Consider the following 25,348-nt stretch of genomic DNA (forward strand, 5'->3'; position numbering starts at 1 on the left):
AGGTGTGTACCACCAAACCTGGCTAATTATTTATTTATTTTATTTTTTGAGCTGGAATTTCACTCTTGTTGCCCAGGCTGGAGTGCAATGGTGGGACCTCGGCTCACTACAACCTCCGCCTCCCGGGTTCAAGCAATTCTCCTGCCTTAGCCTCCCAAGTAGCTGGGATTTCAGGCATTTGCCACCACACTCGGCTAATTTTTGTATTTTTAGTAGACAGGGTTTCACCATGTTGGCCAGTCTGGTCTCGAACTCCTGAGCTCAGGTGATCCATCCGCCTCGGCCTCCCAAAGTGCTGGGATTACAGGCGTGAGCCACTACACCCAATTTTTGCATTTTTCAGTAGAGACAGGGTTTTGCCATGTTGGCCAGGCTGGTCTCGAACTCCTGAGCTCAGGTGATCCACCCACCACGGCCTCCCAAAGTGCTGAGATTACAGGCCTGAGCCACAGCGCCTGGTGGGGCTGCTGTCTTCTAACTGGAGGGAGAGGAAGCCCAGTGGACCCCGGTGTGACCTCAGGTAGCATCACCAGCTCTGGCTTCGGGTCGGCTGGCAGCTGAACTTGCATTGGCATTTCTTCTCCATAAGCTCTTGCTGGCCTGGCCTTGTCACGGAAACCACAAAAAAGGGATGAACTGGGACTTCCCTTTGAACCAGGGTTTGGAAATAAGCGGAATGTTCCACAATCGCCTTCCAGATCAGCTGGATCCCAAAACACACTTTAAGGAAAATGTGTCTTAGCTGTTACCCATTACATCAGGCAGTGAGCGCAGGGGCCTGGGCCACTTGGCAGGGCCCACCCCGTAAGCCCAGGCTGCAGGCAGCTCTGGCTGGCCCAAAGGGAGGAAGCGTATTAATCATGTTTTGCAATTTCTTTTTTTCTTTTTTTTTCATTGAGTTGTCTCGCTCTGTCACCCAGGTTGGAGTGCAGTGGTGCGATCTCGGCTCACTGCAACCTCCCCCTCCTGGGTTCAAGCGATTCTCCTGCCTCAGCCTCCAGAGTAGCTGGGACTACAGGCTAACCACACCCGGCTAATTTTTGTATTCTTAGGAGAGACGCGGTTTCACCATGTTGGCCAGGCTGATCTCAAACTCCTGACCTCAAGTGATCCGCTCACTGTGGCCTTCCAAAGGGCTGGGATTACAAGCGTGAGCCACCGCGCCCAGCCTGTTTTCTGTATTTTCTGGTGTGTGGCATCTCGGGGCCGTGCTGACTGGAGAGACTGCACCTCCAGGGCGAGCTAATTCCTAGAGATGGTAACCCAACCTCTCTGGGCACACCTTTCACATGTAAATCCGCTCAGAGCCTGAGCCCCAGAGCCCAGAGCCCCCAGCCATCTCTTTTCTTGGGCTCTCACAGGGCACCTACACTCCCAGTCAATATCCTCACCCTAATCTCCCCTGGCCCTGGGGACATGCCACGCCATGCCATACCACGCCACGCCATACCACGCCACGCCCACGCCACGCCACGCCACGCCACACCACGCCACGCCACGCCATACCACACCACGCCACGCCACACCACGCCACGCCACGTGGTGTGGAAGAAGGAGAGTCTTCTTCCTGAGAAGACTCAGGACAGCTCCTGCACCCCAAAGCCCACTGGTATGACTCCAACAAGCCAGGCCTAGGCCCATTCACCCAGCCTTGCCCATTCCTTCAGAGAAAACCACAGTAAGGGTATTGGGGCCAGACGCAGTGGCTCATACCCATAGTCCCTGCACTTTGGGAAACCAAGACAGGAGAATTGCTTGAGCCCAGGAGTTGGAGACCAGCCTGAGCAACATGGCAAGACCCCATCTCTACAAAAAAATTTAAAAAGTTAGGTGGGCATGGTGGCACATGCCTGTAGTCCCAGCTACTCAGGAGGCTAAGGCAGGAGGATCACTTGAACCTGGAAGGTCAAGGCTGCCATGAGCTGTGATCATATCACTGCACTCCAGCTTGGGCGACAGAGTGAGACTCTATCTCAAAAAATATACACATAAAATATAAAATAAAGGCATTGGCCCTGCTCCTTCTGCCTCTGCCTGACACTGGTGCATTCCATGTGGCGTTCCATGGCGTGGTGTGGTGTGGTATGGCATGGTGTGGCATGGTATGGTGTGGCATGGTGTGGTGTGGCATGGTATGGCATGGCATGGCATGGCGTGGCATGGTGTGGCATGGCATGGCATGGTGTGGCGTGGCATGGCAAGGTGTGGCATGGTGTGGCCCTGAGTAGCCTGCTACACCCCCTTTCAGAACTATGAGTTTAACAAACTATCTTTTCAACTCAGTCTTCTCCTGATCTGCTGGCTTCACCACCTGAATAATAAACTTACGTTTTAAGACTGGGGCAGAAACCCTCAAAGAAGGACTTGCTTTTCCTAATGGACTTTTCTAAACATGACCTTGAGCTAAGAACTTAGACTCCCAAATGCCCCCAGCATCTGATCAAGAGGCCAGATCTATCAGGCTCCTCATTGGCCTCCCCAAGACCAATTTAGTGCCACAGAAGCTCAACTGTCTCAGGGCAGGGAGCGGGGGAATGCCCCGTACCGAGCTGGGTGTCTTCAGGGTGAACATCTGCCAGGGCGGGGGACATCGGTGAGTTGATGGCATTCTTGCCTTCTTCCTGCAGGTCACTCACTGTTGAGCAAAAGGAAAGAAAAACCAGGTTAGTATACACGGAGTGCCGTGGCCTCACGTGTTGGCTGTGGACGCAGAGAGAAATCAATTCCTGTTTTTTCAGCATTTAACAAACATTCCTAAAAGGCCTGTTGCCCAGAAAGAGTCGGAGGGAAAAATGCTCCGAACCAAGAATACATTCTGTAGTTCTTCCCCACCCCAAATATTTCCCAGGTCTCGATGAGCTCTGCCAGTCTGTTTTCACTGCTCTTTGAAACTCATAACTAAGACACCAAAGCTTCCAGATGTTTCCAGATCTGACCAAGGCCGCTGAGGCAGACAAAGCATGGACCACAGCGATGGGGCATGAGAGTTCCACCAACTGCCCTTCCTCTGCTGGGGGGCTGCATCCTGAACCATGGACTCAAGATGCTAATCCCCTCCGGTCATGCATACAGGTGAATCTGGAGTTTAAAGTGGGGTCACTGGTGATGGCCACGTTCACAGGGACAGAAATATGATGGAACATCCAGGTCAGGACTGCTGGAACATGCAACAGAATCTAATAAAGAGAGCCAGAGGCTCCGAGTCAGAAACACCATGGCCTCCCGTCTCAAGGGAGTGCTGAACAGTTACAGGGTCTGGAACGCCCAGTGATTAGGGACAACCCCAGAACCAGAAACGATGCCTCATCGTCCTGCACCAGGGACACCCTCCAGGCCTTTCAGCCGTATCCACCAGGGATGAACACCCACCCACACAGAAACTCTTGCTTCTGTGATGTCACGCTTTTTCCACAGTCACAGCCTCAGCTCCAACTGCACGTGGGACTCCAGGTTCCAGCCCCAAGATGCGTCCATGGTGCCGGGTGGAGGTAGGGTCCTGGCCGCTTTCACGGCCCTGGTGGAGGGCCGCTGGGGAGCAGTCCCTGATCACATGCCGCAAAAGTACCCAGGCCAGTGTGCCCGGAGCTGTCCCTCCTTCTCCATGAAACGGGTTCAGAATGAAAACCGTATTTCCTCTTTTAACACCAGAGTCACCTCGAACCTTGAACACCTCCAGCTCTGGACACCCAGCCTCCACAGTGGCAGGCGATGGAGCAGCAGGGGGTATGGCATGATGGCTCTGGAGCAGCAGGCCAGCGGGGCCCCACCCGTGCTGGCCGTGAGACCCCCGGTACGTCCCATTCACCTCTCTGCACGTCCCTCCATGTGGCATTTATAGGTAATACTGCAAAAATGCCAGGGCCTTTGGAAGAGCTGAATGTAACCATAAATGTCAAGCGTCCAGCCCAGAGCATGGCACGCAATGGGCTCTCGGGACACACCTGTGGACCCAGCTTTCAGGATGACACAACCTCCATCCTCATAAGGACAATGGCAGTGGGGCCCCAGGACACCAGCTCCTCTCATGTCAGCAAAGGTCCTGATACTCAGCTTCTGAAAAAGCGGACCCTCTTTTACTCCGTGTCCATAGCTGCACTACTTAAAACAGCCCAAAAGTGGAAATAACCCAGGCTGGGCGCGGTGGCTCACGCCTGTAATCCCAGCACTTTGGGAGGCTGAGGCGGGTGGATCACGAGGTCAAGAGATCGAGATCATCCTGGCCAACATGATGATAGCTTGTCTCTACTAAAAATACAAAAATTAGCTGGGTGTGGTGGTGCACACCTGTAGTCCCAGCTACTCAGGAGGCTGTGGTAGGAGAATTGCTTGAACCCGGGAGGCAGAGGTTGCAATGAGCCAAGATCACACCACTGCACTTCAGCCTGGTGACAGAGCGAAACTCTCTCTCAAAAAAAAAAAAAAAATGGAAATAACGCATGTTTCCGCACATGGAATTTATAGGTAACACTGCAGAAATGCCAGGGCCTTTGGAAGGGCTAAATGTAACCAAACCATGAACGTCGAGTCCCCAGCCCAGAGCGTGGCACCTGATGGGCTCTTGGGACACGGTTGTGGACCCAGCTTCTAGGACAACACAACCTCCCTCCCTCATAAAGACAATGGCAGCGGGGCCCCAGAATGCCAATTACACACTCCCCACAAGGAAATATATTTGCATTTTAAACAGGTAACTTATCCTGGAGGACTGCCTGATGCAGGAGTGTCAGAGCCTAGGTACAGGTTGGGGTTAGGAAGTGTTTTGATTAGAGGAAGGTTTCGGGCACAGCCGAAGTCACTGAGTCTTGGCATTTGAGAACACCAGACGAATGAGTAAGCAAAACGTGGTCCGTGTATACCACGGAATATTATCCAGCCTTAAAAAGGAAGGACGTCCGGGCCAGGCTACTGCATGGGTGAACCTTGAGAATGTTATGCTCAGTGAAATAAGCCAGACACAGAAAGTCAAACACCGTACAATTCCATCCATAGGAGGTCCCTTAAGTAGGCAAATGCACAGAGGAGAAAGCAGTCTGGTGGCTGCTGGGGGTAGGGGGAGGTGGCAAATAGAGAGGTAGTGTTGAATGACGGCAGAGTTTCAGTTTGGAAAGATGAAAGAGTTCTGTGGGTGAGTGGGTGGTGATGGCTGCACAATGAGAACGTACTTAATATCAGTGAACTCTGTTCTTGAAAACGGCTAAGATGGTAAAGTTTACGTTATGTCTATTTTACAACAAATTTTTTAAATAGCAAAAAAAAAAAAAAAAAAAAAAAAAAAAAAGGCAGGCCCTCTCCAGGTAACCCACATTCCAGCCGCAAGCCAGCCTGGCTGCCGGCACACACTGTCCTCCACCCACAGCCAGCATCCTAAGGGAAGACCACTCATCATTGAAGTTCCAAAATCCTTAGCATAACTCTGCACCAGCAGTGGACAAATATTAAATGCCTTCACGGGGAAATGATATAGGCACAGAGCTTTGAGATTCCCTCCGCCCCCCCTCCCTGAAAATACTCCAGAAGATCCCCCACAGGTCACCCAGATGAGCTGAGAAAACAGGGACCAAATTTCAGCAATTATTTGTACCACGTGACTAGTTCCAAGGAGAGTTGTAACCAGCAGAGAGTCTTAAAAGGCAGAAAGGAAACAGGGAAAAGTGATTTTTCACAGGAATCCTTGGGAATATGATAGCCCTGGAGCACAGGGGGTCCGGTGGAAGTTCCGTGTCCTGGCTGGCATCATAGGAACACACGACAGGTGCAGGGAGGTCCCGTCTAGCACAGCTGCCTGCAGTGCTCACGCCGACGGCAGAGGAAGAACAAAAGACCCAGTTTCCCTACGTGTGGAGGATCATACAGGTGGTATACGCCCATGAGTCCTCTTGGCAAGGCCCGAGAGCTGGCACTGCACCCACGTGCCTGAGCCTGAGGGGTGGGGAGGGAGACCTCGGGGCAAGTGGTCAACGCTTGGAGGCAGCCCTGCTCACCTGATTTCAAAAACACAGAGAGGGAGGAGGAGAGGAGCCGCATTTTGAAAGCCTAGAAATTGGGTCACATGAAAACAGAGATTTCCACGCCGCCCTTGAACATCAAAGATGACATTAAACAGGGCCAGGGATTTTGTGACCTTAATAAATGAGAAACGCACTCACGAACACGGCCCAGGGCCTGTTCAGCAGCGCATTCTGAAGGGGCTGGTTATGCATGATGGCCTGAGGGAAGCAAAGGCTTCGGGGGCCAGGAGGAGGGGGCACAGGCTGGCAGACCCCTCGGTTGGCAGGAGGAGCCCAAGCCTGTGGCCACAGAGCCCCAGTCCAAATCTCGCATTGCCACTTGCTGGTGTGTGGTCTTGGGGAAGTCCCCTCATCTCACTAAGCCTCAGTTTCCCCATCTGTAACATGGGGTGGTGTACCGGCCCCACGGGAAATTCCTCACATTTCCTGAGGAATAAGGGGAATCGTGAGCACCCACACATGGCCCACAAACCACTCCCCGCGAGTGGGAGAGGCAGCTGTGGATGTACAGGGTTTCTGTGATTAGGCTCCAAGAGAGGCACAAACTGGGGGAAGAGTGACCACAAGGCAGGCAAGGTCCCCCATTCCACAGAGAAGCATGGAGGGATCCCTGGAGGAGGCAGCAATTGAACTGGCCTTGAAAGAAGGCCAGGCTAACGAAAGGGCCTTCCGGGCTCTGTGCAGAGTGCAGTGGGGACAAACTAGAGCCAGCATGTCCAAAGCTGAACCCCATGAAGGTTTGACGGATGCCCTTCTGGGCCTTGTTACATTTTGCAGCCTGGGTTCCCTGAAGGACACAGCTCCTTTGCAGAGGAACTTTCAGCCTGGATCTGATCGTCATCTTCAGAGGATCGGTCTGATTTTTGGAAGGAGAGGCTGCTCTCACACCCTTGGCTTCCCCCTCCCCCAACCCTCACCGCCTGAACGGTGCCAGTTTAGTGGCTTTCAGTGAATCTCAGGAATGTTTTGGTTTTCAAAGTACCGTCCACTTGCCAGAAAGACAAACCCTTCAAAGATATGAAGTGCCGGCTGTCTTCAGTCACAGAGAAAGGTCTGCTGGCCCGGGTGTGCTGGCAGAGGCACGCTGGCACAGGCATGCTGGCATGCATTCTCTCAGTATCTGGAGGGTGTGGAGGGTGTGGGCTTCCAAGGGACTGGGGCTTGATTTCATGAGATGGGTGATTAAGGGAAAAAGACCGTCTTGTGCTTGTTTTCCTAAGTGTCTGCACTGTTCTAAGAAGAATGTCCCTGTCCACACGAATCCAGCAGCCGGCCACGAGGGAGCCGACGCCAACTCGTTCCCACTGCAGCAGAGTTCACCTGCAGCACCGCGCTCTGTGGCCTGCATGGGCGGCCAGGTAGGAGGAGAGAGACAGGAGGGCATTTGACAGGATGACGGCCCCTTGGTTCACTGTCTCTGGAGATGGGCACTCCTCGCTCAGCCTGGGACGGCAGAGTGGGAAGTGCGGGCTGCAGTCACCAGATCTGAGTTTTCAAGAAAAGCTGGAAATATGGGGTTTGGTGTGGAATCTCCCCATTTATAAATGTGAGCCATTAATTCAAATTCTGTGGGCCAGCCAGAGGGCAAACAACCTCGGATTACAGGACACACATGTCCAACCCATATTGCTGACTATCCATGGGAAAGGGGAGGGCACCACTAATGTTTCCTGAACACCTACTATGTGCAGGCTACCTTCCATGCCAGCCATCCACTTTGTCTGTGTTCCTGAGTACCTACTATGTGCAGGGTACCTTCCATGCCAGCCATTCACTTTGTCTGTGAGGGAAGCCAGGCGCAGTGGCTCATGCCTGTAATTCCAGCACTCTGGGAGGCCGAGGTGGGTGAAATACCTGAGGTCAGGAGTTTGAGACCAGCCTGGCCAACATGATGAAATGCTGTCTCTACTAAAAATACAAAAGTTAGCCAGGCGTGGCGGCAGGCGCCTGCAATCCCAGCTACTTGGGCAGCTGAGGCATGAGAATCGCTTGAACCTGGGAGGTGGAGGTTGCAGTGAGCCGAGGCTGTGCCACCTCACTCCAGCCTGGCAACAGAGCGAGACTCCAACTGTCTCAAAAATAATAATAATAATAATAAATAAACGAGTCTGTGAGGGAGTGGCTGGTCCTGTGCTGTTAGATGTAAAGCCCCAGAGTCAGGACTAAAGCCAGTTCTACCTGATCTTGCACCTCACTGTGCCCTACTAAATCCTACCTATCTTCAACCTCATCTTACTGGCCACCTCCTCCAAGAAGCCCTCCTGGGTGTTCCCCTCTCCCCAGCTCAAGCCACACAGCCATGTAACTATCTCCTTCCTGAACTTCCCTCCCTGCCAGTGCCAACCCAGTTCCTGCACATAGTAGGCCTTTTAATATATTCAAGGAACAGCACAACAGAGGGCTTAGAACCCCAGAGCCACGCTGCTGGTTTTGGAGCCCAGCTTGACCACTGACAAGGTGTGCGATCTTGGGCAAGCTACTTGACGGCTCTGTATGCCTCAGTTTCCATCTGTGAAGTGGGGCCTAACACACCTCAGAGAAATCACAAAGATTCAAGGAGACACACACTCGGCACAGTCACTGGCACGCAGCAGCCCCTCGGGAGGCGTCAGCTTTGAGTGACTGTAATGGTGGAGAATGTGCGGCTTCCAAAGCCTCCACCCAAAGATTGGGCAAGGTTTAAAAAAAAAACACCATCGCTCCTGTTTGGAATTATAAGAACATAAGAGGAAAGAAAGAGAATCAAACACTAAAAGCATGTCATAAAAACCCTGCCATTTATACCTCAGGCCAAACGCAAAGGTTCCATCTTTGATTTTTTTTTTTTTAATTTTCTTCTTTGTATGGTTGTATTTATTTATGCCCAGGCTCTTTCCCCCACAAAAAAAAAAAAAAAAAAAAAAAAAAAAGATTTTCAGGCAGCTTTTTTTCCTCCTTTTGATATTATTAGGAAAACAACTTTGAAAGCAGGCTGGTTTAAAGAACAAGGTTACCTTAATGGAGAGAAGAAATCTGAAAACGCCAAGGCTGATCAGCGTCGTGCTCCACCAGGGGAACCCGGGCAGGACACGGGGGGATGGCGAGGCACCCCTGCAACGATGGGCCCAACAGCTTCACCAGGGGCTTGCCTGGAGGGTCTGGCCCAGACACAAAGGCCCAAGGGAGGCTGAGCCACAGGCCCTGGGGGGCCGGAGCGATGGCATCTCCATTTTCTGACACTTTTCTAAGCATGTCATTTCAACACAGCAGAGTTGCTTTGCCACCTATGGGGATTTTCTACACCATCCATGCAATTCCTGGTTTTCACAGAGCACAAAAGATCAGGGGGAGAAATTTCAGAGGGCCCCGTCTGAACCAGGATCAAAGAGAAAACCCCAACAAAAACAGCCATTCTCCATCCCTGCACATCTAAAAGAACTTGAAAATAGCAGGAAAGCTGCCTCAATTTTAAACACTTAACCAGCCCCTTTCAAGCCCTACCCACTTCTAGTTACAACTGATCCTGCTCAAAGAAGCAGAGTGGTCTGTGGAGCTTGCGGGAGGATAAAGGAGGAGAAAGAAAGGTGCGGCTCCGTGCCAATTCACGCCACCGGCTCCTCTTCCCAGCAGGGGAGGGGGCACTGGGATCCTTCGCTCGTGCTTAAGAGGAACCCAAAGACATCTCTGTCAAATGAGGTTTCCCAGGCCTTCGCCAGGAGATGACAGCTTTCTATGAATTTTCCAACTTCCATCTGTACTCAGAGGGGCGTGGTTCCTTCGCAGAAGCTGTAATTTATCAGAATAATTAAATTCATCAGGCACGAAGGTCTTCTTAACAGAGCAGTTCTTCTAAAAATAAGTCCAGTTGTACTTTGGTGAAGATCTCACAGCTCAGTGGAGTTAAAATAAGACCTAAGTAAAATCTAAATAAGAATAAAAATATCATCGGCCTCGGCAGCTGGGAGGAGATGCTGTTGGGCAGTCTTTTCTGACATCCAGAAAGAAGGTGAGTGGAAGGAGCCGTGGATCATAATTCAAAGGGCTGAGCTGTTGCTGGCATATCACACGTGCAAAGGCCTTGAAATGTGAGGCCTGGCCCTCCCCAGGAGGTTACGAACTCCAAGTGTTTTGGGATTACAAATTGGAGGAATAACAAAATGTCTTGCCTAGGGTAAAAGGCAGCAAAGGCTAAACGGTGCCAGAGAGCAGCTGCTCCTCCTGGCCCGGATATGGAAAAGAGGGAAAGGACTTCCAGTGATCCATGGAGCACAACGTACATGAAAGTGCTTCTTGACCTTTCAAGTGGCAGATGTAGTTTGTTTTTACTGAGAAATGGATGTGGGCCTTGTCATGCGGGATGCCGGCCCGGAGTAATGAGCTCGGTGTATTTACGTCCATTTAACTCACTGTTATCTCCAAGTCAAGGACGAGTTTCTGAACGGTGCTGACGAGACCAGAGGAGTAAGAAGGCCCCGACTGTGGCCAAAACCAGAAGGATCGCTCAGCTTGAACGTCTGATTTATGGGACTTGTTCTGCTGGAGCCAAAGGTTCCAGTCCATTTCTCAAGATGAAATAAGTTCAGAAGCTAAAAGAAATGTGTGAACATTTCAATAAGGTAAAAATCCAAAGCGGGTCAACAGGTGGCGCGGACTCCACATCAAGAGCACACAGCTGAAGCCCTGTCCTGTTGAGGTGGCAGCAATCCTTGGGCATGACAGCCTGCTGATCTAACAAATACTGGCGGCTGGATGCCAAAGGGCTGGGCACGGGGCTGGGCAGGCCCTGCCCTTGCCCTGTGGAGAGTCTGCATGTAGCCGAGGGAAGATGCATCCTGGTCACTTCTACCCAGCAGCCGACCTCGCACCTGGCACAGAAGGCTCGCGAAGGATTCAATGCACAATTAATTAAGTGCAATACATAGCATAGTGTTGAGATTTTTTAAAAAAGCAAAAGCAGGCTGAGTCAGGTGCAGTGACTCACACCTATAATCCCAGCACTTCGGGGGGCTGAGGCGGGTGGATGGCTTGAGCTCCGGAGTTCGAGACCAGCCTGGGCAACAAGGCAAAACCCCATCTCTACACAAAATACAAAAATTAGCCAGGAGTGGTGGCATGAATCTGTAGTCCCAGCTACCCAGGAGGCTGGGAAGAGAGCTTGAAGCCAAGAAGCGGAGGTTGCAGTGAGCCAGGATCATGCCACTGCACTCCAGCCTAGGTGACAGAGCCAGATCCTGTCTCAAAAAATTAAAAAAAAAACAAAACACATATTGCAGAACAATACGGCAAAGGCTGGGTGTGGTGGTGCACATCTGTGGTCTCAGCTACTTGGAGCTGGGGTGGGAGGATCACTCGAGCCCAGGGGTTCAAGTCCGGCCTGGGCAACATGGTGAGACACTTTAAAATAGATACAGCATGATATTTATGTAAAAAATACAACTAGAAAACTCAGCACTATGTATTTCTATGTGTATGTATCAAAATTCACAGAAAAAGGAATGAAAGGACACGCTCCAGAATGACAAGAGCAGCATTACTGCTACAAGGGCCCAGTGGCTGAAAGTAAGGAGGAGACAGAGGGAGCCTTTGCCACCAGACTGTGTTCTTGTGCTCCTTTTGAAATAAAAATAAAGCTACAAGAATGGAAAATAAACAGATGCCCTGGCAGGGTTATGTACAGGGTGCAGTGGGGGCCCTAAAGGAAGTGGCAGCCAATTCTACAAGGAAGGACGCAAACTGGGTTCAACCAAAGAAATGGCTCTGAGACCCAGAAGGAGCCTCGGGTCTTTCCCGGCAGCACTGGCAGCCTCAGGGGACACAGTGAGCTACTATGAGGGAGGGAGGAAGCTGGGGAGGGAAAGCCCTGCACGGTCTCACCCCTACAGATAACTACGGAATAATAACCGGACTCTGAGACTACGGGTGATAGCAAAGGCCCTGGCATGAGTGTCTGTGCCAAGAACACAGAGGAAAAAATCAAGATGCCAGACCTAGGGGCACCCTTGGCAGACTCATGCCCTATTCTTGGGATGGCCAGTGGGGCTCTCTCACCAGGAGGGCCACCTTGGCCCCTGCAGGCCCTGCCCAAAACTCTTCCCACCCCAGCCCAGCCTCTCCCCTTCTAGAGGTGACTGTTCTGGACACCATTGCTTTTCTTCCCCAGCATCCATTGATCCTTTCAGGCAAACAAGACGCAGCCTCCCTCAGAGAGAGCTGCCCCTCCTGCCACCATGCTCAGGCCTTGTAGTTCAGCTCTGGGGTGGAGCAGGCATCCCAGGACAAAGCCGTCTGGCACACTGGCCTCCCAGGAACACAGTCAGGGATGGGCATGGCCCAGTTAGAGCTAATGAGCTGCACTGATTCTTTACCAGGAACAGAGAATGAGACAGGCACTCTTTCCCACTGGCCTTGACCCAGAAAGGATGCGGGTTCAAGCCATCCCATCATCTTACCACCATACAGAGCCTGGAGATGAAGGCACCAGATTGAAAGAGCTCAGGGAAGGAGAGAACAGAATCGAGGATCTAGCAACACCTTCTATGTGCTGGATCAAGCCTTACCTGAGGCCATCCAACCCCATGGACCATTCTATCAAATGCAACAGTGAATTCTGTTTTGCTTTCAAGCCATTTTGAGTTGGGCTTTCTGTCCTTTGCAAACTGAGAGAGTCCTGTCTGATGCAGAAATCCTTCCAATACACAAAGCTGGCATGGGTCACACTCAGTTGCGGTATACCCCACAGCTCCCACCGGCTCGAGGGTAAAACGCAAACCCTTCATACTGGTGCCCAATGACTCTTAATGAGTGGACCTCTCCTCTCATCAATCCAGTTGCAGCTCCCATGCTTCCACCCTCATCGTCTGATGAGGCTATTCCAGGCTACTTCTGTAGGTCATATCTCTGCCCCTCTGCCTCAACTGTCCTCATAACCTGAAATACCCTTCACTTTAGATCAGTTGGCTCCATCCATTTCCCAGCTGTCTGGAAAGCACTCTCTGCACATCCCCTATCCCTGGGTGCAGTTCGAACCCCTCCCCTGGTTTCCCACAGCTCCCCATGCACATGACAAGGACAAACCCTATTCCCCGATCATGTGATTGTCGGTGTGCTCACCTCCCTGCACACCCCCGACCTTGCAAGGATTGCACAGGGGCCAGGTCCCATTCATGACCATGGCCTCACATCCTGCATAAAACCTGGCACATGGATAACGGCTCTGTCAATATCTGTGGAATGAATGAATGAATGAATGAATGAACACAAATGCTAAGCTTATGTAGGCCAAATGGAGCTACATAGATAATTGCTGCAAGAGAAAGTCAGGGAACTGAAACAGACGGCTCTCGCACAGCATCCCACCTCCAGCCACTTAATTGGGTGGAAAAAGAGGGTTTCCATTAAGGTTTCCATTAACCTGGCAGTCATGGGTCACCAGGAACCCAACTGCCCTGATGTGACCACGCAGAGGCTGATGGGCTCAGGAGGAAGGAGTGCGCCCGCAATTAGGGACTTGCTGGTACAAGCGGCCCCGGAGCTGACATCCCCCCAACCTCACCTCCTGGGGTGTGCATTTCGACCAGCCACCTGCTGCAGGAATCCAAAATACAGACCACCGAGATGGAAGGAGCCCATCTGGCTCAGGGAAACTAGGTCTTCTGAATACCAAAAGTTGCTTACGTAGAAATGTAAAAAAAGCTCCGAAGCCCATGTTAAACAGATGATTCCCTTGGCCCAGAAACACAGTCGTCCCTTCCCCTTTGTCCCTGGGGTGATCAGGAAACTGTCAGAACCACAGAAAAATACGCGGTCTGTGGGAAGGAGAATAGGAAGAAAGATTTCTAGGTGCATGATAAAATGTCAGCTTTACCATCTAACCCACCCGGGCAAGAAACCGGGGCACGGAGGGGCCGGTGGGCTTCTCGTCTATAAAGGAGGGCGCAGGCTTTAGAGACAAGTGACGATCTGATTGGTTTCTCAGACTGAAAGCCACGTGGGTCAGCTTCTTCAATTTCCCCCTCCAGTTGTATCAGGTGGAATCCTCAGAGGCCGCCACAGGGGTTAGACCTATGAGAGCCGGGGCGTCTGCACCAGCTTCTGCTGGGTCTCAGGGCTCCTGACCTTTGCCCTTTCCCAGCCCACCCCACAGTGTCTCGAGACTTCACTCCCAGAACACAGCCTCGTCAAGTCACTCCTCTGCTCACAGACCACTCCAGTCTTCCCCTGACTCCAAAAATAAAAGTGCAACCCCTCCCCCACACATCACATGTTGTCTGCCCCCTGGCCTGGCTGACCTTTCTAGCACCTTCTTCTGCTCCTTCCAACTTAACCCTGCCTCCTGCCTTCCCCAGAACAGCTAGGGGCCACCATGCCTTTGCTCACACTGTGACCTCCTCCCTAGCAGCACATTCTGCAACCTCTGCAAGAGGAACCAACACTTGGTACCTTCAGGGTCCGCCACAAACATCCCCTCTACCATGCCCCTTCCAGAAGCCACCTGCCCCTCCTCCAAACCCCCCAGCCCAGGGTCAGCACTGGTCCAGATAGAAGATCAGAGGGAACAGAGGCTTTGGAGGTTCCCAGCAGAAAGGCCACGTGACCTTGGCCACGCACTTCAACTCCTGAAATCCTTTACAGTCTTTTCAGCAGAGGGTCAGTGACCGGCCCCGATCATTAGGCTGTCGTGACAATGAACTTAATAAGGTGGTGAGTGCTGAGAAGTCGTTAACTGGTAAACATCAGGCCTCTCTTCTCTCTCTGTCCCCATCCTCAGCACCTGTGCTGGATTCCAGTGTGGCGTGATTTAGGGTCATCCACTCAACAAGGGCTGGCCTGAGTGGAACCGAGGCCAAAGTGAGTCCCGAGTTATCTGCCAGTGTGTTTATCTGCCAATGTGGAGCCCTGGGCAGCCTTGTTAAGCCTCGGCTGGGCCATGTTGGGGGCCACATGCCCCCAGGTCAGCAACTGTCTGAGAATCTAGAGATGAAACCCACCTCACCACAACCCGGGCAGGATCTGATCTCGATGAACCTGAACTGACAGCTCAGGCATCACCACAAACGGTTGCGTATGGTCCCTGGGCATTTAAAGCCGACACTAATTAGGCTGAATGATTATGTAACAGAATCCAACTCCACACAAACATCAGATGGCTGCGGGACGGTGTGGGTGGCACAGCCTGACCCCCTGGCGCCGATTCCAAACAGTGCAAAGGGCTCCCAAAGTCCACGGGCACGAGCCAGGGTCAGAACCGGGAAAACCACACCAACGACGGGCCACCCAGGGGGTGGAAGCCGTGGAGCCTGCAGGGGACTCAGAAGCGACCCTCTAGGGACTCGAGTGACACTGGAATGCAGCCGTGTGGCAGAGGGCAGGACGCAGAGCAGGCCTAGCTCAGGCCATCGGGCTGCTCCCTGGGGACCTCGGCGGCAGGCTCGGGGCACCATCCCTTAGACCTGAAGTCACTTCTCCCCAGGTGGCTTCTCAGAATGGCTTAGCACAGCGGCCGCTGGCTCGAGGGCTGTGTGAGGGGGTCAGAACCCCCACCCTCTGTCTTCCTCAGCCCGGTGATTTAAGGGGCTCACAGGAAGTAGCCAGGGATGTGTTAATTGCTTGATCATTTTGGAAACAGCTGTGTCCCATAAGCCTCCTCCCTCCTTGAGTCTCTGTGTCTCCTCTTTATCCCAAAGAACACCTGAAAAGGTGACTTCTCGATCCTGCCACCGTCCCTAAAATACAAAAAGTTGCTTAAGTATAAACACAAAAAAAGCTCCGAAGCCCATGTTAAACAGATGATTCCCTTGGCCCAGAAACACGGTCTCTTCTTCGCCTTTGTCCCTGGGGTGATCAGAAAAATGTTAGAACCACAGAAAAATGAATCCTCTGTGGGAAGGAGAATAGGAAGAAAGACTTCCAGGTGCACAGCAAAATGTCAGGTTGACCATCTAACCCACCTGGGTGAGAAACCGGGGCATGGAGGGGCCGGTTTCTTTGTAGAGCTTCTCATCTACAAAGGAGGATACATGCTTTAGAGACAAGTGACGATCTGACCGGTTTCTCAGACTGAAAGCCATGTGAGTCAGCTTTTTGTTGTTGTTGTTGTTGTTGTTGTTGTTGTTGTTGTTGTTGATGAGACAGAGTCTTGCTCTGTCGCCCAGGCTGGAGTGCAGTGGCTCCACCTTGGCTCACTGCAACCTCCACCCACCTCCCAGATTCAAGTGATTCTCCTGCCTCAGCCTCCTGAGTAGCTGGGATTACAAGCATACACAGTCACACCCGGCTAATTTTTGTATTTTTAGTACAGACGAGGTTTCACCATGTTGGCCAGGCTGATCTTGAACTCCTGATTTCAAGTGATCCACCTGCCTTGGCCTCCCAAAGTGCTGGGATTACAGGCACCAGCCACCGCACCCAGCCAGCTTAATTCCTCCCTTCAATTGCCACCCTTCAGTAGCACTGGAACCTACCACCCAACGCCCCCACCTTACGGTGAACAAATAGTAGGACACACATCCCCAAAGCCAGCCTCCCCCGCCCCCCAAAAGAGCTATCCCGTTTGCCCACCGTTTTCTCGGCCCCTCACCCTCAGCTCCAGTGCCCAGCAGCCACCACCTCCTGACCATTCTCAACCTAATCCCTCAGCAAGTCCTCTGCCTCTGTGATTTTCAGAGGCTGCGTCTGTCACATTCCTGCCAACCCATCACGCTGGCTTTCAGGGGGTACTTCCAAATGATTTCAGTCACTGGTCATGAAATCTGTCACTAGTTAATAATAAGGAGAAAAGAGCCTCGAGGCAGCAGAAGGTGGGGGCGGGGTGTGAAGCCCAAAAGAAACAATTCTCAGAAGACGATGCCAACCCTTCCCCTGGCGTGTGCCACCGTCACCACCCCTCCGAGCCCAGCCATTTGCCAGCAAGCTGCACAGCGAGCCCCACCGAGCAGGGGACAATGGAACCCGCTGCTCGCTTCCAGCAGCAGACGAGCCCCATGAGACTGCCAGGCTCTTAGAGAAATGCACTTCATAAAGGGAAGCAGAAACAGCCATGCAGAAGCTAAGTCTGGGGAAGCACATTCACTGGTTCCCGAGTTGTGAAACTCGTATTAATTAATCTGATTGGTAATGTCCCAATGTATCCAGGGAAGTCCAAAGCATTGTCTGCTGAGAAAATAAGAAGATTAAATCATTAAGTCATTAGAAAAAAAAAAAAAAAAGGCTCTACTGTGCACCTGCCGTAGAAACGGGGACGTGGGAAAGGCCAGAAGGACGGTGCCCTCTAGCGGCTGTCTCCCCTGCAGAAGAGACACAGACCTGGCCATGAAAGCTTCCCCCAACAGGAGGACCCGGCCTGCTTCGGAGACAGGCCCCTTTCAAAAGCAGGTGGCTTTGGGGAGTGCTGGAAGCCATCACCCTCTGGCTCTGGCAGCTCAGTTCCCCCCGAGATACTCAAAGAGCCACAGTGGCACTGCCTTGGGCCCCAGTGGACACACACAGCTCTACCCATCAGGAACAGATGCAATGCCCACAGCAGCAAAGGAGAAAGGTCTCCACAGCCCATAGGGGTCCCCACACCCCTGCTGGAGACTGAGCCTTTGGAGGAACAGCCGCAAATGAGGGACGGAGGGCTGAAGGCAGGTGGAGAGTCCCTCCGTGACCCCACAAAGCAGGTCAGGTTCCCCACTCCCCACACCCATTCCCATTCCTCTCCTTTCAAGACACTATCGGTCTAAGGCACATCTGTGCATCTGTGCTACAGGATTTGCATCTACAGCACTCTGAAAGGACAGATGCATGGCCTGCTCTGTCTCCCCCGCTCCCAACATGACGCCTGGACTGAGGCAGGTGCTCTGTGAACACTCAGTGAATTCATGAACGAATGAATCAGGGTTTCGGGACTCTACCATTCTCTCTACTGCAGTGTCTCTTATAAAAACTCAAAGGACGTACTTTCTACTCCATCTGTCACCACCTCTATGGAAGGCTGGATCGTGGTCCCTGCAAAGATGTCCATATCCAGTCCCAGGAACCTGTGACTTGACGTGGGGGGAGGGGGCCTTTGCAGATGTGATCAGTTAAGAACCTTGGGGCAGGAGATTAGCCTGGATTATGCAGGGGGCCCAATGTGATTGACAGGGTCCTTACAAGAGGAAGCAGGAGGGCCAGAGCTAGAGGAGGCATGATAAGGGAGGCAGAGAAAGATCAGGCGATGTTATGCCAATGGCTTTGAAGACAGAGGAAGAGGCCACGCACTAAGGAACACAGGTGCCTCTTCAAGTTGGAAAGGCAAGCAACGGAGTTCTCCCCTGGAGCCTCCGGAAGGAACCGGCCCTGCCGCCACCTTGATGTTAGGACTCCTGACCTCCAGAGCTGTAAAATAATGGATTTGTGTTGGTTTAAGCCACTGGATTTGTGGTATTTGGTCACAGCAGCCCTAAATAAACTAACAGCCTCAAGAGAGCCCCAGCAACTCCACATCATTTCAAAAGGCCTGGAACATTCTCTGCACCAGTTGTACCGAGCCCTGCTCCACACCGGGTGCTCCATGGCACAAGGGTTACTGAAACTGACATGGCTTTGTTCACACAAGCAGAACGAATATTAAACAAGCACAGAGGATGCATCTAACCAACACTGTGGATAAAATCACAACTGGCCCCAAGGCTGCTACAGGCCACTCTCCTGTGACACCAAGGTCTGAGGAGGTTGGTTCCTTATTAGCAAATCTGGAACAATGTTTGTTTGTTTGTTTGTTTGTTTGTTTTGAGAAGGACTCTCGCTCTGTCCCCCAGGCTGGAGTGCAGTGGCACAATCTCAGCTCACTTCAACCGCCACATCCTGGTTTCAAGCGATCCTCCTGCCTCAGCCTCCCAAGTAGCTGGGATTACAGGTGCCCACCACCACACCTGGCTAATTTTTGTATCTTTAGTAAAGACAGAGTTACACCATGTTGACCAGGCTGGTCTCGAACTCATGACCTCAAGTGATCCACCCACCTCGGCCTCCCAAAGTGCAATGTATTGTTTTCAATGTGCAAAAACAATTGGACAACCTTACAGTCAGCAAGACCTGAAGTCAGTTCTCCACCGGCGGCTTCTCAGAATGGCTTAGCACAGCAGCCACTGGCTAAAGGGCTGAGTGTGGCGTCAGATCCCCTCACCCTCTGTCCTCCTCAGCCTGAGGATTTCATGGGTTCACAGGAAGTAGCTAGGGATGTGCTAACTGCTTGACCTTTTTGGACACAGCTACGTCCCACAAGCCTCACTGCTCCTTGAGCCTTTGTCTCTTCTTTGTCCCCAAGAACATGTGACACAGATGGTTTCTCGATCCTGCTACTGTCCAAGTACTGGCCTACCAGGTTCTCAGGCAGGAGCCTGGGTATTTTCAAATACAAGCATGGTGCACTAGCTCTTCTGCATGGATGTCATTCAAGCCACTAAAAACAGTAAGTATCAGCCCAGAGGTCAGCACCATCAGCCTCCTGGACCAAGCACACCCACCTGTGGTGGACCAAGCACCAGGAGCACACCAGCAGGCTGGCAAAGAAGAGGACACACGTCGCAGGAATAGTGAGCGCTCGGTGAATTCATGAACGACTGAATCAGGGTTTGAGGACTCTACCATTCTCTCTACTGCAGTGTCTCTTGTAAAAACTCACAGGGGCCGGGCACAGTGGCTCACGCCTGTTATGCCAGCACTTTGGGAGGCGTGCCATCGCCCTTCAAAATGCCCTTCAAAACGCACCACACACACAGCTGCGCGTGGCCTTGAAGAGCTGTGCATTTGTGGAAAAACTTCCTGCTGTGTGGGGGCTGGGCTCTGTACCTCACCAGAACCCCTGGACTGCAGCCTCCAGAGGGAAGAGCCTGTTTCTAGGCCAGAAAGAGGAGAGGAGAACGGGCTTGTGGCAGGGGAGGACTGGAGCCACTGGGGGGACCAGGCTTACAAGACAGAGGACTGGAAAGAGGACACAGGACTGTTGGTGGCTGCCTTTTTACCATTCCTGGAGGTGACGGTCTCTACAAGGACAGGCATCCGCCAACCCAGCTGCCGCGGAGTCCCAGACTCAGCTGTCATGGGGCCCCCAACCCAGCTGCTATGGAGCCACTCTTTCCAAGAGGGCCACCTCATGCAGAAACTCACAACAGGCCCAGCACTGACGGGCTGAGCACTCTGGCCTCTGCAGACCAGCCCCGGGTTGAGGCACGTGTCCTCCTTCCGGACACTCCCAAGTCCTGACCCCACCCGCCCCCTTCAGCATCCTCTCCTGCTTTGCGCTCCAGGTCCCCTGCCCCATGGCCATCAGTGTAGACAATGCACAGGCCTAGGCCGGGTGCAGTCAGAGTGCTCCAACCTCAGGGCAGGGACCTGGGCTCTGATCCCAGCTCGACTGCTCCATCCCAACTCCACAGCGCCTGGACTGTGCATCTGCAGCAAAGAGCAGCGGATCCTCTGGGAGGCGAACAGGCAACAAACAGATCCATCCAGACAATGGAGAAAGAGCCACTCAGAAGTAAGAAGAAATGTGCTGTAAACTGTGAAAAGGTGTGGAGGAAACTTAAATGCATCTCACTGAGTGAAAAACTAGTCTGAAAAGGCTACAGACAGTGTGATCCCAACTACACGACCCTGTGGGGCCAGCAAAACTACGGAGACAGTGAAAGGAGCGGAGGCTGCCAGGAGTGACAGGGAGACCGGGATGAGCAGGTGGGACACAGGGATCTCAGGGCAGTAACACTGCCCTGGATGATGCTACCATGGGGGTTCCTGCCCTTACACAATGTCCAACGTGAAGAGGGGTCCCTCATGGAAACTGGGGGCTCTGGGTGGTCCTGATGTGGCCATGCGGGTCCATCAGGTGCCACAGATGCACCCTCTTGTGCAGACGTTGATAGACGGGGAGGGTGTGTGTGGTGGGGCTACGCAGTCATGGGAAATCTCTTCACCTTCCACTCAATTCTGCTGTGAATTTAAAAGTGCTCTAAAAATAGTCTAGTTAAAAGATTGTTTAAAAGAGCAGCAGGGGTGTCCCTTCAGGGTCATGGTGCATCCATACGTGAACATGTGTGCATATGAGTGAGTGTAGGCAGGCATGCATGCGTGTGTGTTTCTGTGTGTTCCAGGCAGGCATCCATGTCCCCAGGGCCCAGAGCCTTCCCTTCCTTCACCCCCTGCTTCCGGGGAGCCTCTCAGCTCAGCAGATCTCAACTGGGGACGATTCCTCCACCCCCACACTGGGAGGGTATGTAGCGGCGTCTAGAGACACTTTGGGTCGTCACAACTGACATCTCGTGTGTAGAGGCCAGGGATGCCCCTAGACACCCTGCAATGCCCAGGGGAGCTCCACAGCCAAGAATCATCAGTGCTGAGGTTGGGAAGCCCTGTCCCCACCGACTCAGGAGTCTCGGGAGCTCCTGGAGTCCGCCAGGCTCCTCCATCCTCTGCTTCCTCACCTAGTGCAGACATGAGATGGGGTGGAGGGAAAGGCCCAAAGGCAGGGGACGACTCCATTGTCCTGGCTGTCGCATTGCATGCCGGCACACCACACGGCCAGGCTCTAACTTCCCCCCACGCCCACACTGGCCTGGCCTGGGACTGCCGTGGGCAGCTGGGAGGCTGGGGGAAGGCAGTGAGCATTGCCTAATGTTCCCCGCCCCATTCCCCTCCTCTCCTCAGGGATGGTGGGGATCCTCTTCGGCTAATTCTGCCCCACAGCCCAGGGTCAGCCTGCCCTGGTCCTCACTCCCTGGGCTGTGAAAAGCTCAGCAGCTTGCCCGAGGCCCTGGCCTCCTCCCTAGGGTTGCCATGGAAACAGGGCACCCTCCCTCCCCAAGGAAGCATCCGAGGGTGGCAGGCAGGGAAGCCACTGGGCTCTGGCCGGGTGCGATCTCCAGATACCAGTGACAGCGGGGCCATGCAGGGATGGCCAGACCAGTCAAGCATGTAGCCAGCATCCTGTGTGGCCTGGACAGCTGCTGCCAGGAGGCGTCACTAGCCAGAGCCCAGGGGACATAGTGCTAAGGCAAGGGTCTCCTGTCAGCGTTGCTCACCCAGCCCATCGTGCAGGCAACAGAACCGAGCAGGGGCTCAGAAATGCCAGGGCTCACTGGCATGGTAGGCTTCTGCCCATGCCCCCATCTCTCTGCTGGGAGTCTCGGTCAGCCTCAGAGGACTACTCCTCTGGCTTCCAGAGACCCCTTCCAGGACCCCCACTCACACACCCCTGGCTCCTGCCCTGGACTCGGCTACTCTATCTTATGTTTTCATAAACTGTCTTCAACCTGAACAGAGGCTCCCGAGTAAAAGTCCTCGTCTCCATCCTCAGAGCCTGGCCGGCAGCCCGCCCCACAGCGGGTCCTCCATAGGTGTCCACCGAATGGCTGCACAAAATACACACCATAATCACACCTCCTCCAGCACTGCAGACTAAAGGAGGGAGTGTAAAAATGCCAACCATGATCGCTCATCCGTTTTGAGGATCTCCTGTGTGCAGGCCAGCCGCCGAGTCCGCCGGAGACTCAGTTGGGAAAAGCAGGTGGCCCCAGAGCTGGTCCCAGAACTGCTGCTTGGTCTACCTGCTTCTCCCTTTCTGAGGGAAATGCTTCTGGGGTCTCCTCTGCTTTCTCCAAGCAATGAATGCTTCTGCTCAAGTACACCCCAAAATTCAAAGGGGGGCAAGCAGGCCCTTCCTCCTCAGCTACACAGAAATTTCTGCATCTGAAGAAAATCAGGACAGTTGCATCTTTCATCTCTCGGTTCCCTTTATTTGCCATTGGTATTTGAGAGCTTTAAGAGCCAGGAGCTACAAAAGCAGGTAGGGACGTATTCACTCACTTCTTTTTTTTTGAGACTGACTCTCACTCTGTCGCCCAGGCTGGAGTGCAATGGTGTGATCTCCGCTCACTGCAACCTCCGCCTCCTGGGTTCAAGTGATTCTCCTGCCTCAGCCTCCCAAGGAGCTGGGATTACAGGCATGTGCCGCCACGCCCAGCTAATTTTTGTATTTTTAATAGAGACGGGTTTCGCCATGTTGGCCAGGCTGGCTGGTCTCGAACTCCTGATCTCAGGTGATCCGCCCACCTCAGCCTCCCAAAGTGCTAGCGTTATAGGTGTGAGCCATTGTGCCCAGCCCACTTCTAACTTTAAATTTCCTCCACTTAAAGAAGTCTGGCTTTTTATACAATTACTCTAGTATAATTCGATAAGATTGGGCCTAGTTTGCATCTGTTCATTCACTTATTCAACAACTGCTTAGTGACATCCACTGTGGTCAGGCCTGGCACGGGGCAATGGGTGGGCCACAGGGGGACTCAGACATAGGCCCTGCTCTGAGGGCTCCAGCACCCAGGAGACAAATAAGGGAGGTATGTGAGAAGGCTGGGGGCTCAGGAGGGAGTGTGGTAGTCCAGGGAGGCTTCCTGGAGGAGGTAGTCTTGGAGCTGAGTCTTGAAGGAGTTTGCCCTGCAGGGTGAAGAGAGAGAGGTCCTGTCCTTTATCCCTACACCCCAAGTAGGCAGGGGACTTATTCATGACAGAAGCTTGTCCCGTTGCTCTGGGCTGTCCTGTAGCAGGAAGATGTGGAATAAGGCACAAAAATAAATGGTGACTCTGGGCTGGGCGCGGTGGCTCATGCCTGTAATCCCAGCACCTTGGGAGGCTGAGGAGGGTGAATCACTTGAGGTCAGGAGTTCGAGACTAGCCTGGCCAACATGGTGAAACCTCCATCTCTATTAAAAATACAAAAATTAGCCAGGCATGGTGGTGTGCACTTGTAATCCCAGCTACTCATGAGGCTGAGGCAGGAGAATCACTTGAACTCAGGAGGTGGAGGTTGTGGTGAGCCGCGATCATGCCACTACACTCCAGCCTGGGTGACAGGGCGAGACTCTATCTGAAAAAAATCAAACAAACAAAAAAGAGCGACTCTGAAGTCCTGAGGGCAAACTGTGGGCTCTTCCTTCTCCAGTCCCCTTCCCTTGTCCTATCTGATGCCCAACTTGAAATTCACCAGCCCAAAAGGGTGGTGAGAGAGGACCTGGGAGGTGGGGACAGAGACTCAGGGACTGAGCTCCACAGGGCACGGAAGCTATCTTTCGGGGGCCTCATGACGAGCTCACTCAGCCTCCCAACAGCCCAGAAAGGGGGACAGGGGAAGGAAAGTTCTACAGATCAGGGAACTGTGGCTCAGGCAGCAAGGACTTGCCAAGGAAAAGCAGCTCCACATGACATTCACATTGCAACTGACTCCATTCAATTACAAAGTCCTTTCCACCAAACAACAGACATGGGGCAGTCACAGACATTTGAGAAACCTTCAAACATTCTCATGGTCTTAGATGCTGCTGATAGAGAGCGAGCGAGGGAGGGAGGGAGGGAAGGAGGGCGTTAGAATCCAAGCCAGCGACTGGCAGAGACGCAGAAGAGGCTGCCCAGCTGCATCTCCCTTCCTGGGTCCTGGCTTTGGGCTGGGCGTGGACGCCTGCAGGGCTCCTCAGCAATCAGGGATATGGATTACCCCGATTATCGCCATTTTACTGACAAGGAAAATAGAGCTTGGGAAAGTCAAGGTCCCACAACTAGTAAAACATGGAGCTAGGATGTGATTCCTCCCTGTCTTAGTTAAGAATTCAATATAAACATCCATCACTAATGAGCCCAGTCATGACTTCCAGGTCCTCAACTGCAACAGAGGACACAAAGTTTGGAGGGAGGTGACAAACTCAATGGGTGAGGACAAGGATTCCAGTTAGGGCCTCCAGGAGCATAGGTGGTGGTTGGGAGGTTATCAATAGGCCACGGGGAGCGGGGTGGAGGATGGGTGGCCCACAATGGAGGCGGTGATCCCAATGAGGTCCTCAAGCATTCAGAGCCTGGGGACCCCTTTTCTAGAAGAAAACTTAGCAGACCTCCTCCTCTCATGGGTGGCTGTACTTTCAGACAGAGAAAACACATTCAGCATAGCTCTTCTAGCTTTTTAATTCGTTTGCATTTTAGGAAGCCCAGTGGAACCTAAGCAAAGGAACCTGAAGAAGCAGAGGATATATGAGCAGGACACCTATTTGGTCTCCATCAGTATCTCCCAAAGTGAGTCCCGCAGTGTAGACGTTCACAGGTCTCACATGAATCAAGCAAAGGTCAAGGAGGTGGAGTTGTGAGGTGAAGGGAAGCTAAGCAGGTGTCTTTTCCCGCCGGACTTCTCAGAGCCTTGACTATGCTAATGTACTGTGAGATTCTCCAAGGGGAGGGGACAGAGCGCTCAGTATCTGCTCCCCCACACCCCACGCTGGCCCCAGGATGCTCTCTGGTAAATGTTGCTGGAGTGATCCTGGGCTCCAAGACCCCTTTCACAGTGACTCCCGCTCCACGAGGCCAAG

The 25,348-nt window shown here is 52.8% G+C and overlaps 2 protein-coding genes across 3 annotated transcripts in view; one reads left to right on the forward strand and one right to left on the reverse strand.

The window, feature by feature from the left end:
* The window catches only part of SULT4A1 (sulfotransferase family 4A member 1), a 996,812-nt gene that overhangs the window by 725,392 nt on the left and 246,072 nt on the right, over nucleotides 1-25,348 (forward strand). The gene's annotated exons all lie outside the window — the stretch shown is intronic.
* The window catches only part of PARVB (parvin beta), a 695,786-nt gene that overhangs the window by 67,590 nt on the left and 602,848 nt on the right, over nucleotides 1-25,348 (reverse strand). The window contains exons 1-2 of one of the 2 annotated variants that reach the window (XM_050805943.1): nucleotides 15,935-16,040; nucleotides 2,546-2,635 (exon numbers count right to left, since the gene is read on the reverse strand). In XM_050805943.1, the coding sequence (XP_050661900.1) occupies nucleotides 2,546-2,591 (46 nt within the window). In that variant the 5' untranslated portion in view covers nucleotides 2,592-2,635; nucleotides 15,935-16,040. Of the gene's footprint in view, nucleotides 1-2,545; nucleotides 2,636-15,934; nucleotides 16,041-25,348 lie in introns of those variants that run through there. The other variant, XM_050805942.1, reaches the window with a different exon arrangement.

Source organism: Macaca thibetana, chromosome 10, assembly GCF_024542745.1.
Source record: "Macaca thibetana thibetana isolate TM-01 chromosome 10, ASM2454274v1, whole genome shotgun sequence".
In the NCBI taxonomy this organism is placed as follows: Eukaryota; Metazoa; Chordata; class Mammalia; order Primates; family Cercopithecidae; genus Macaca; species Macaca thibetana.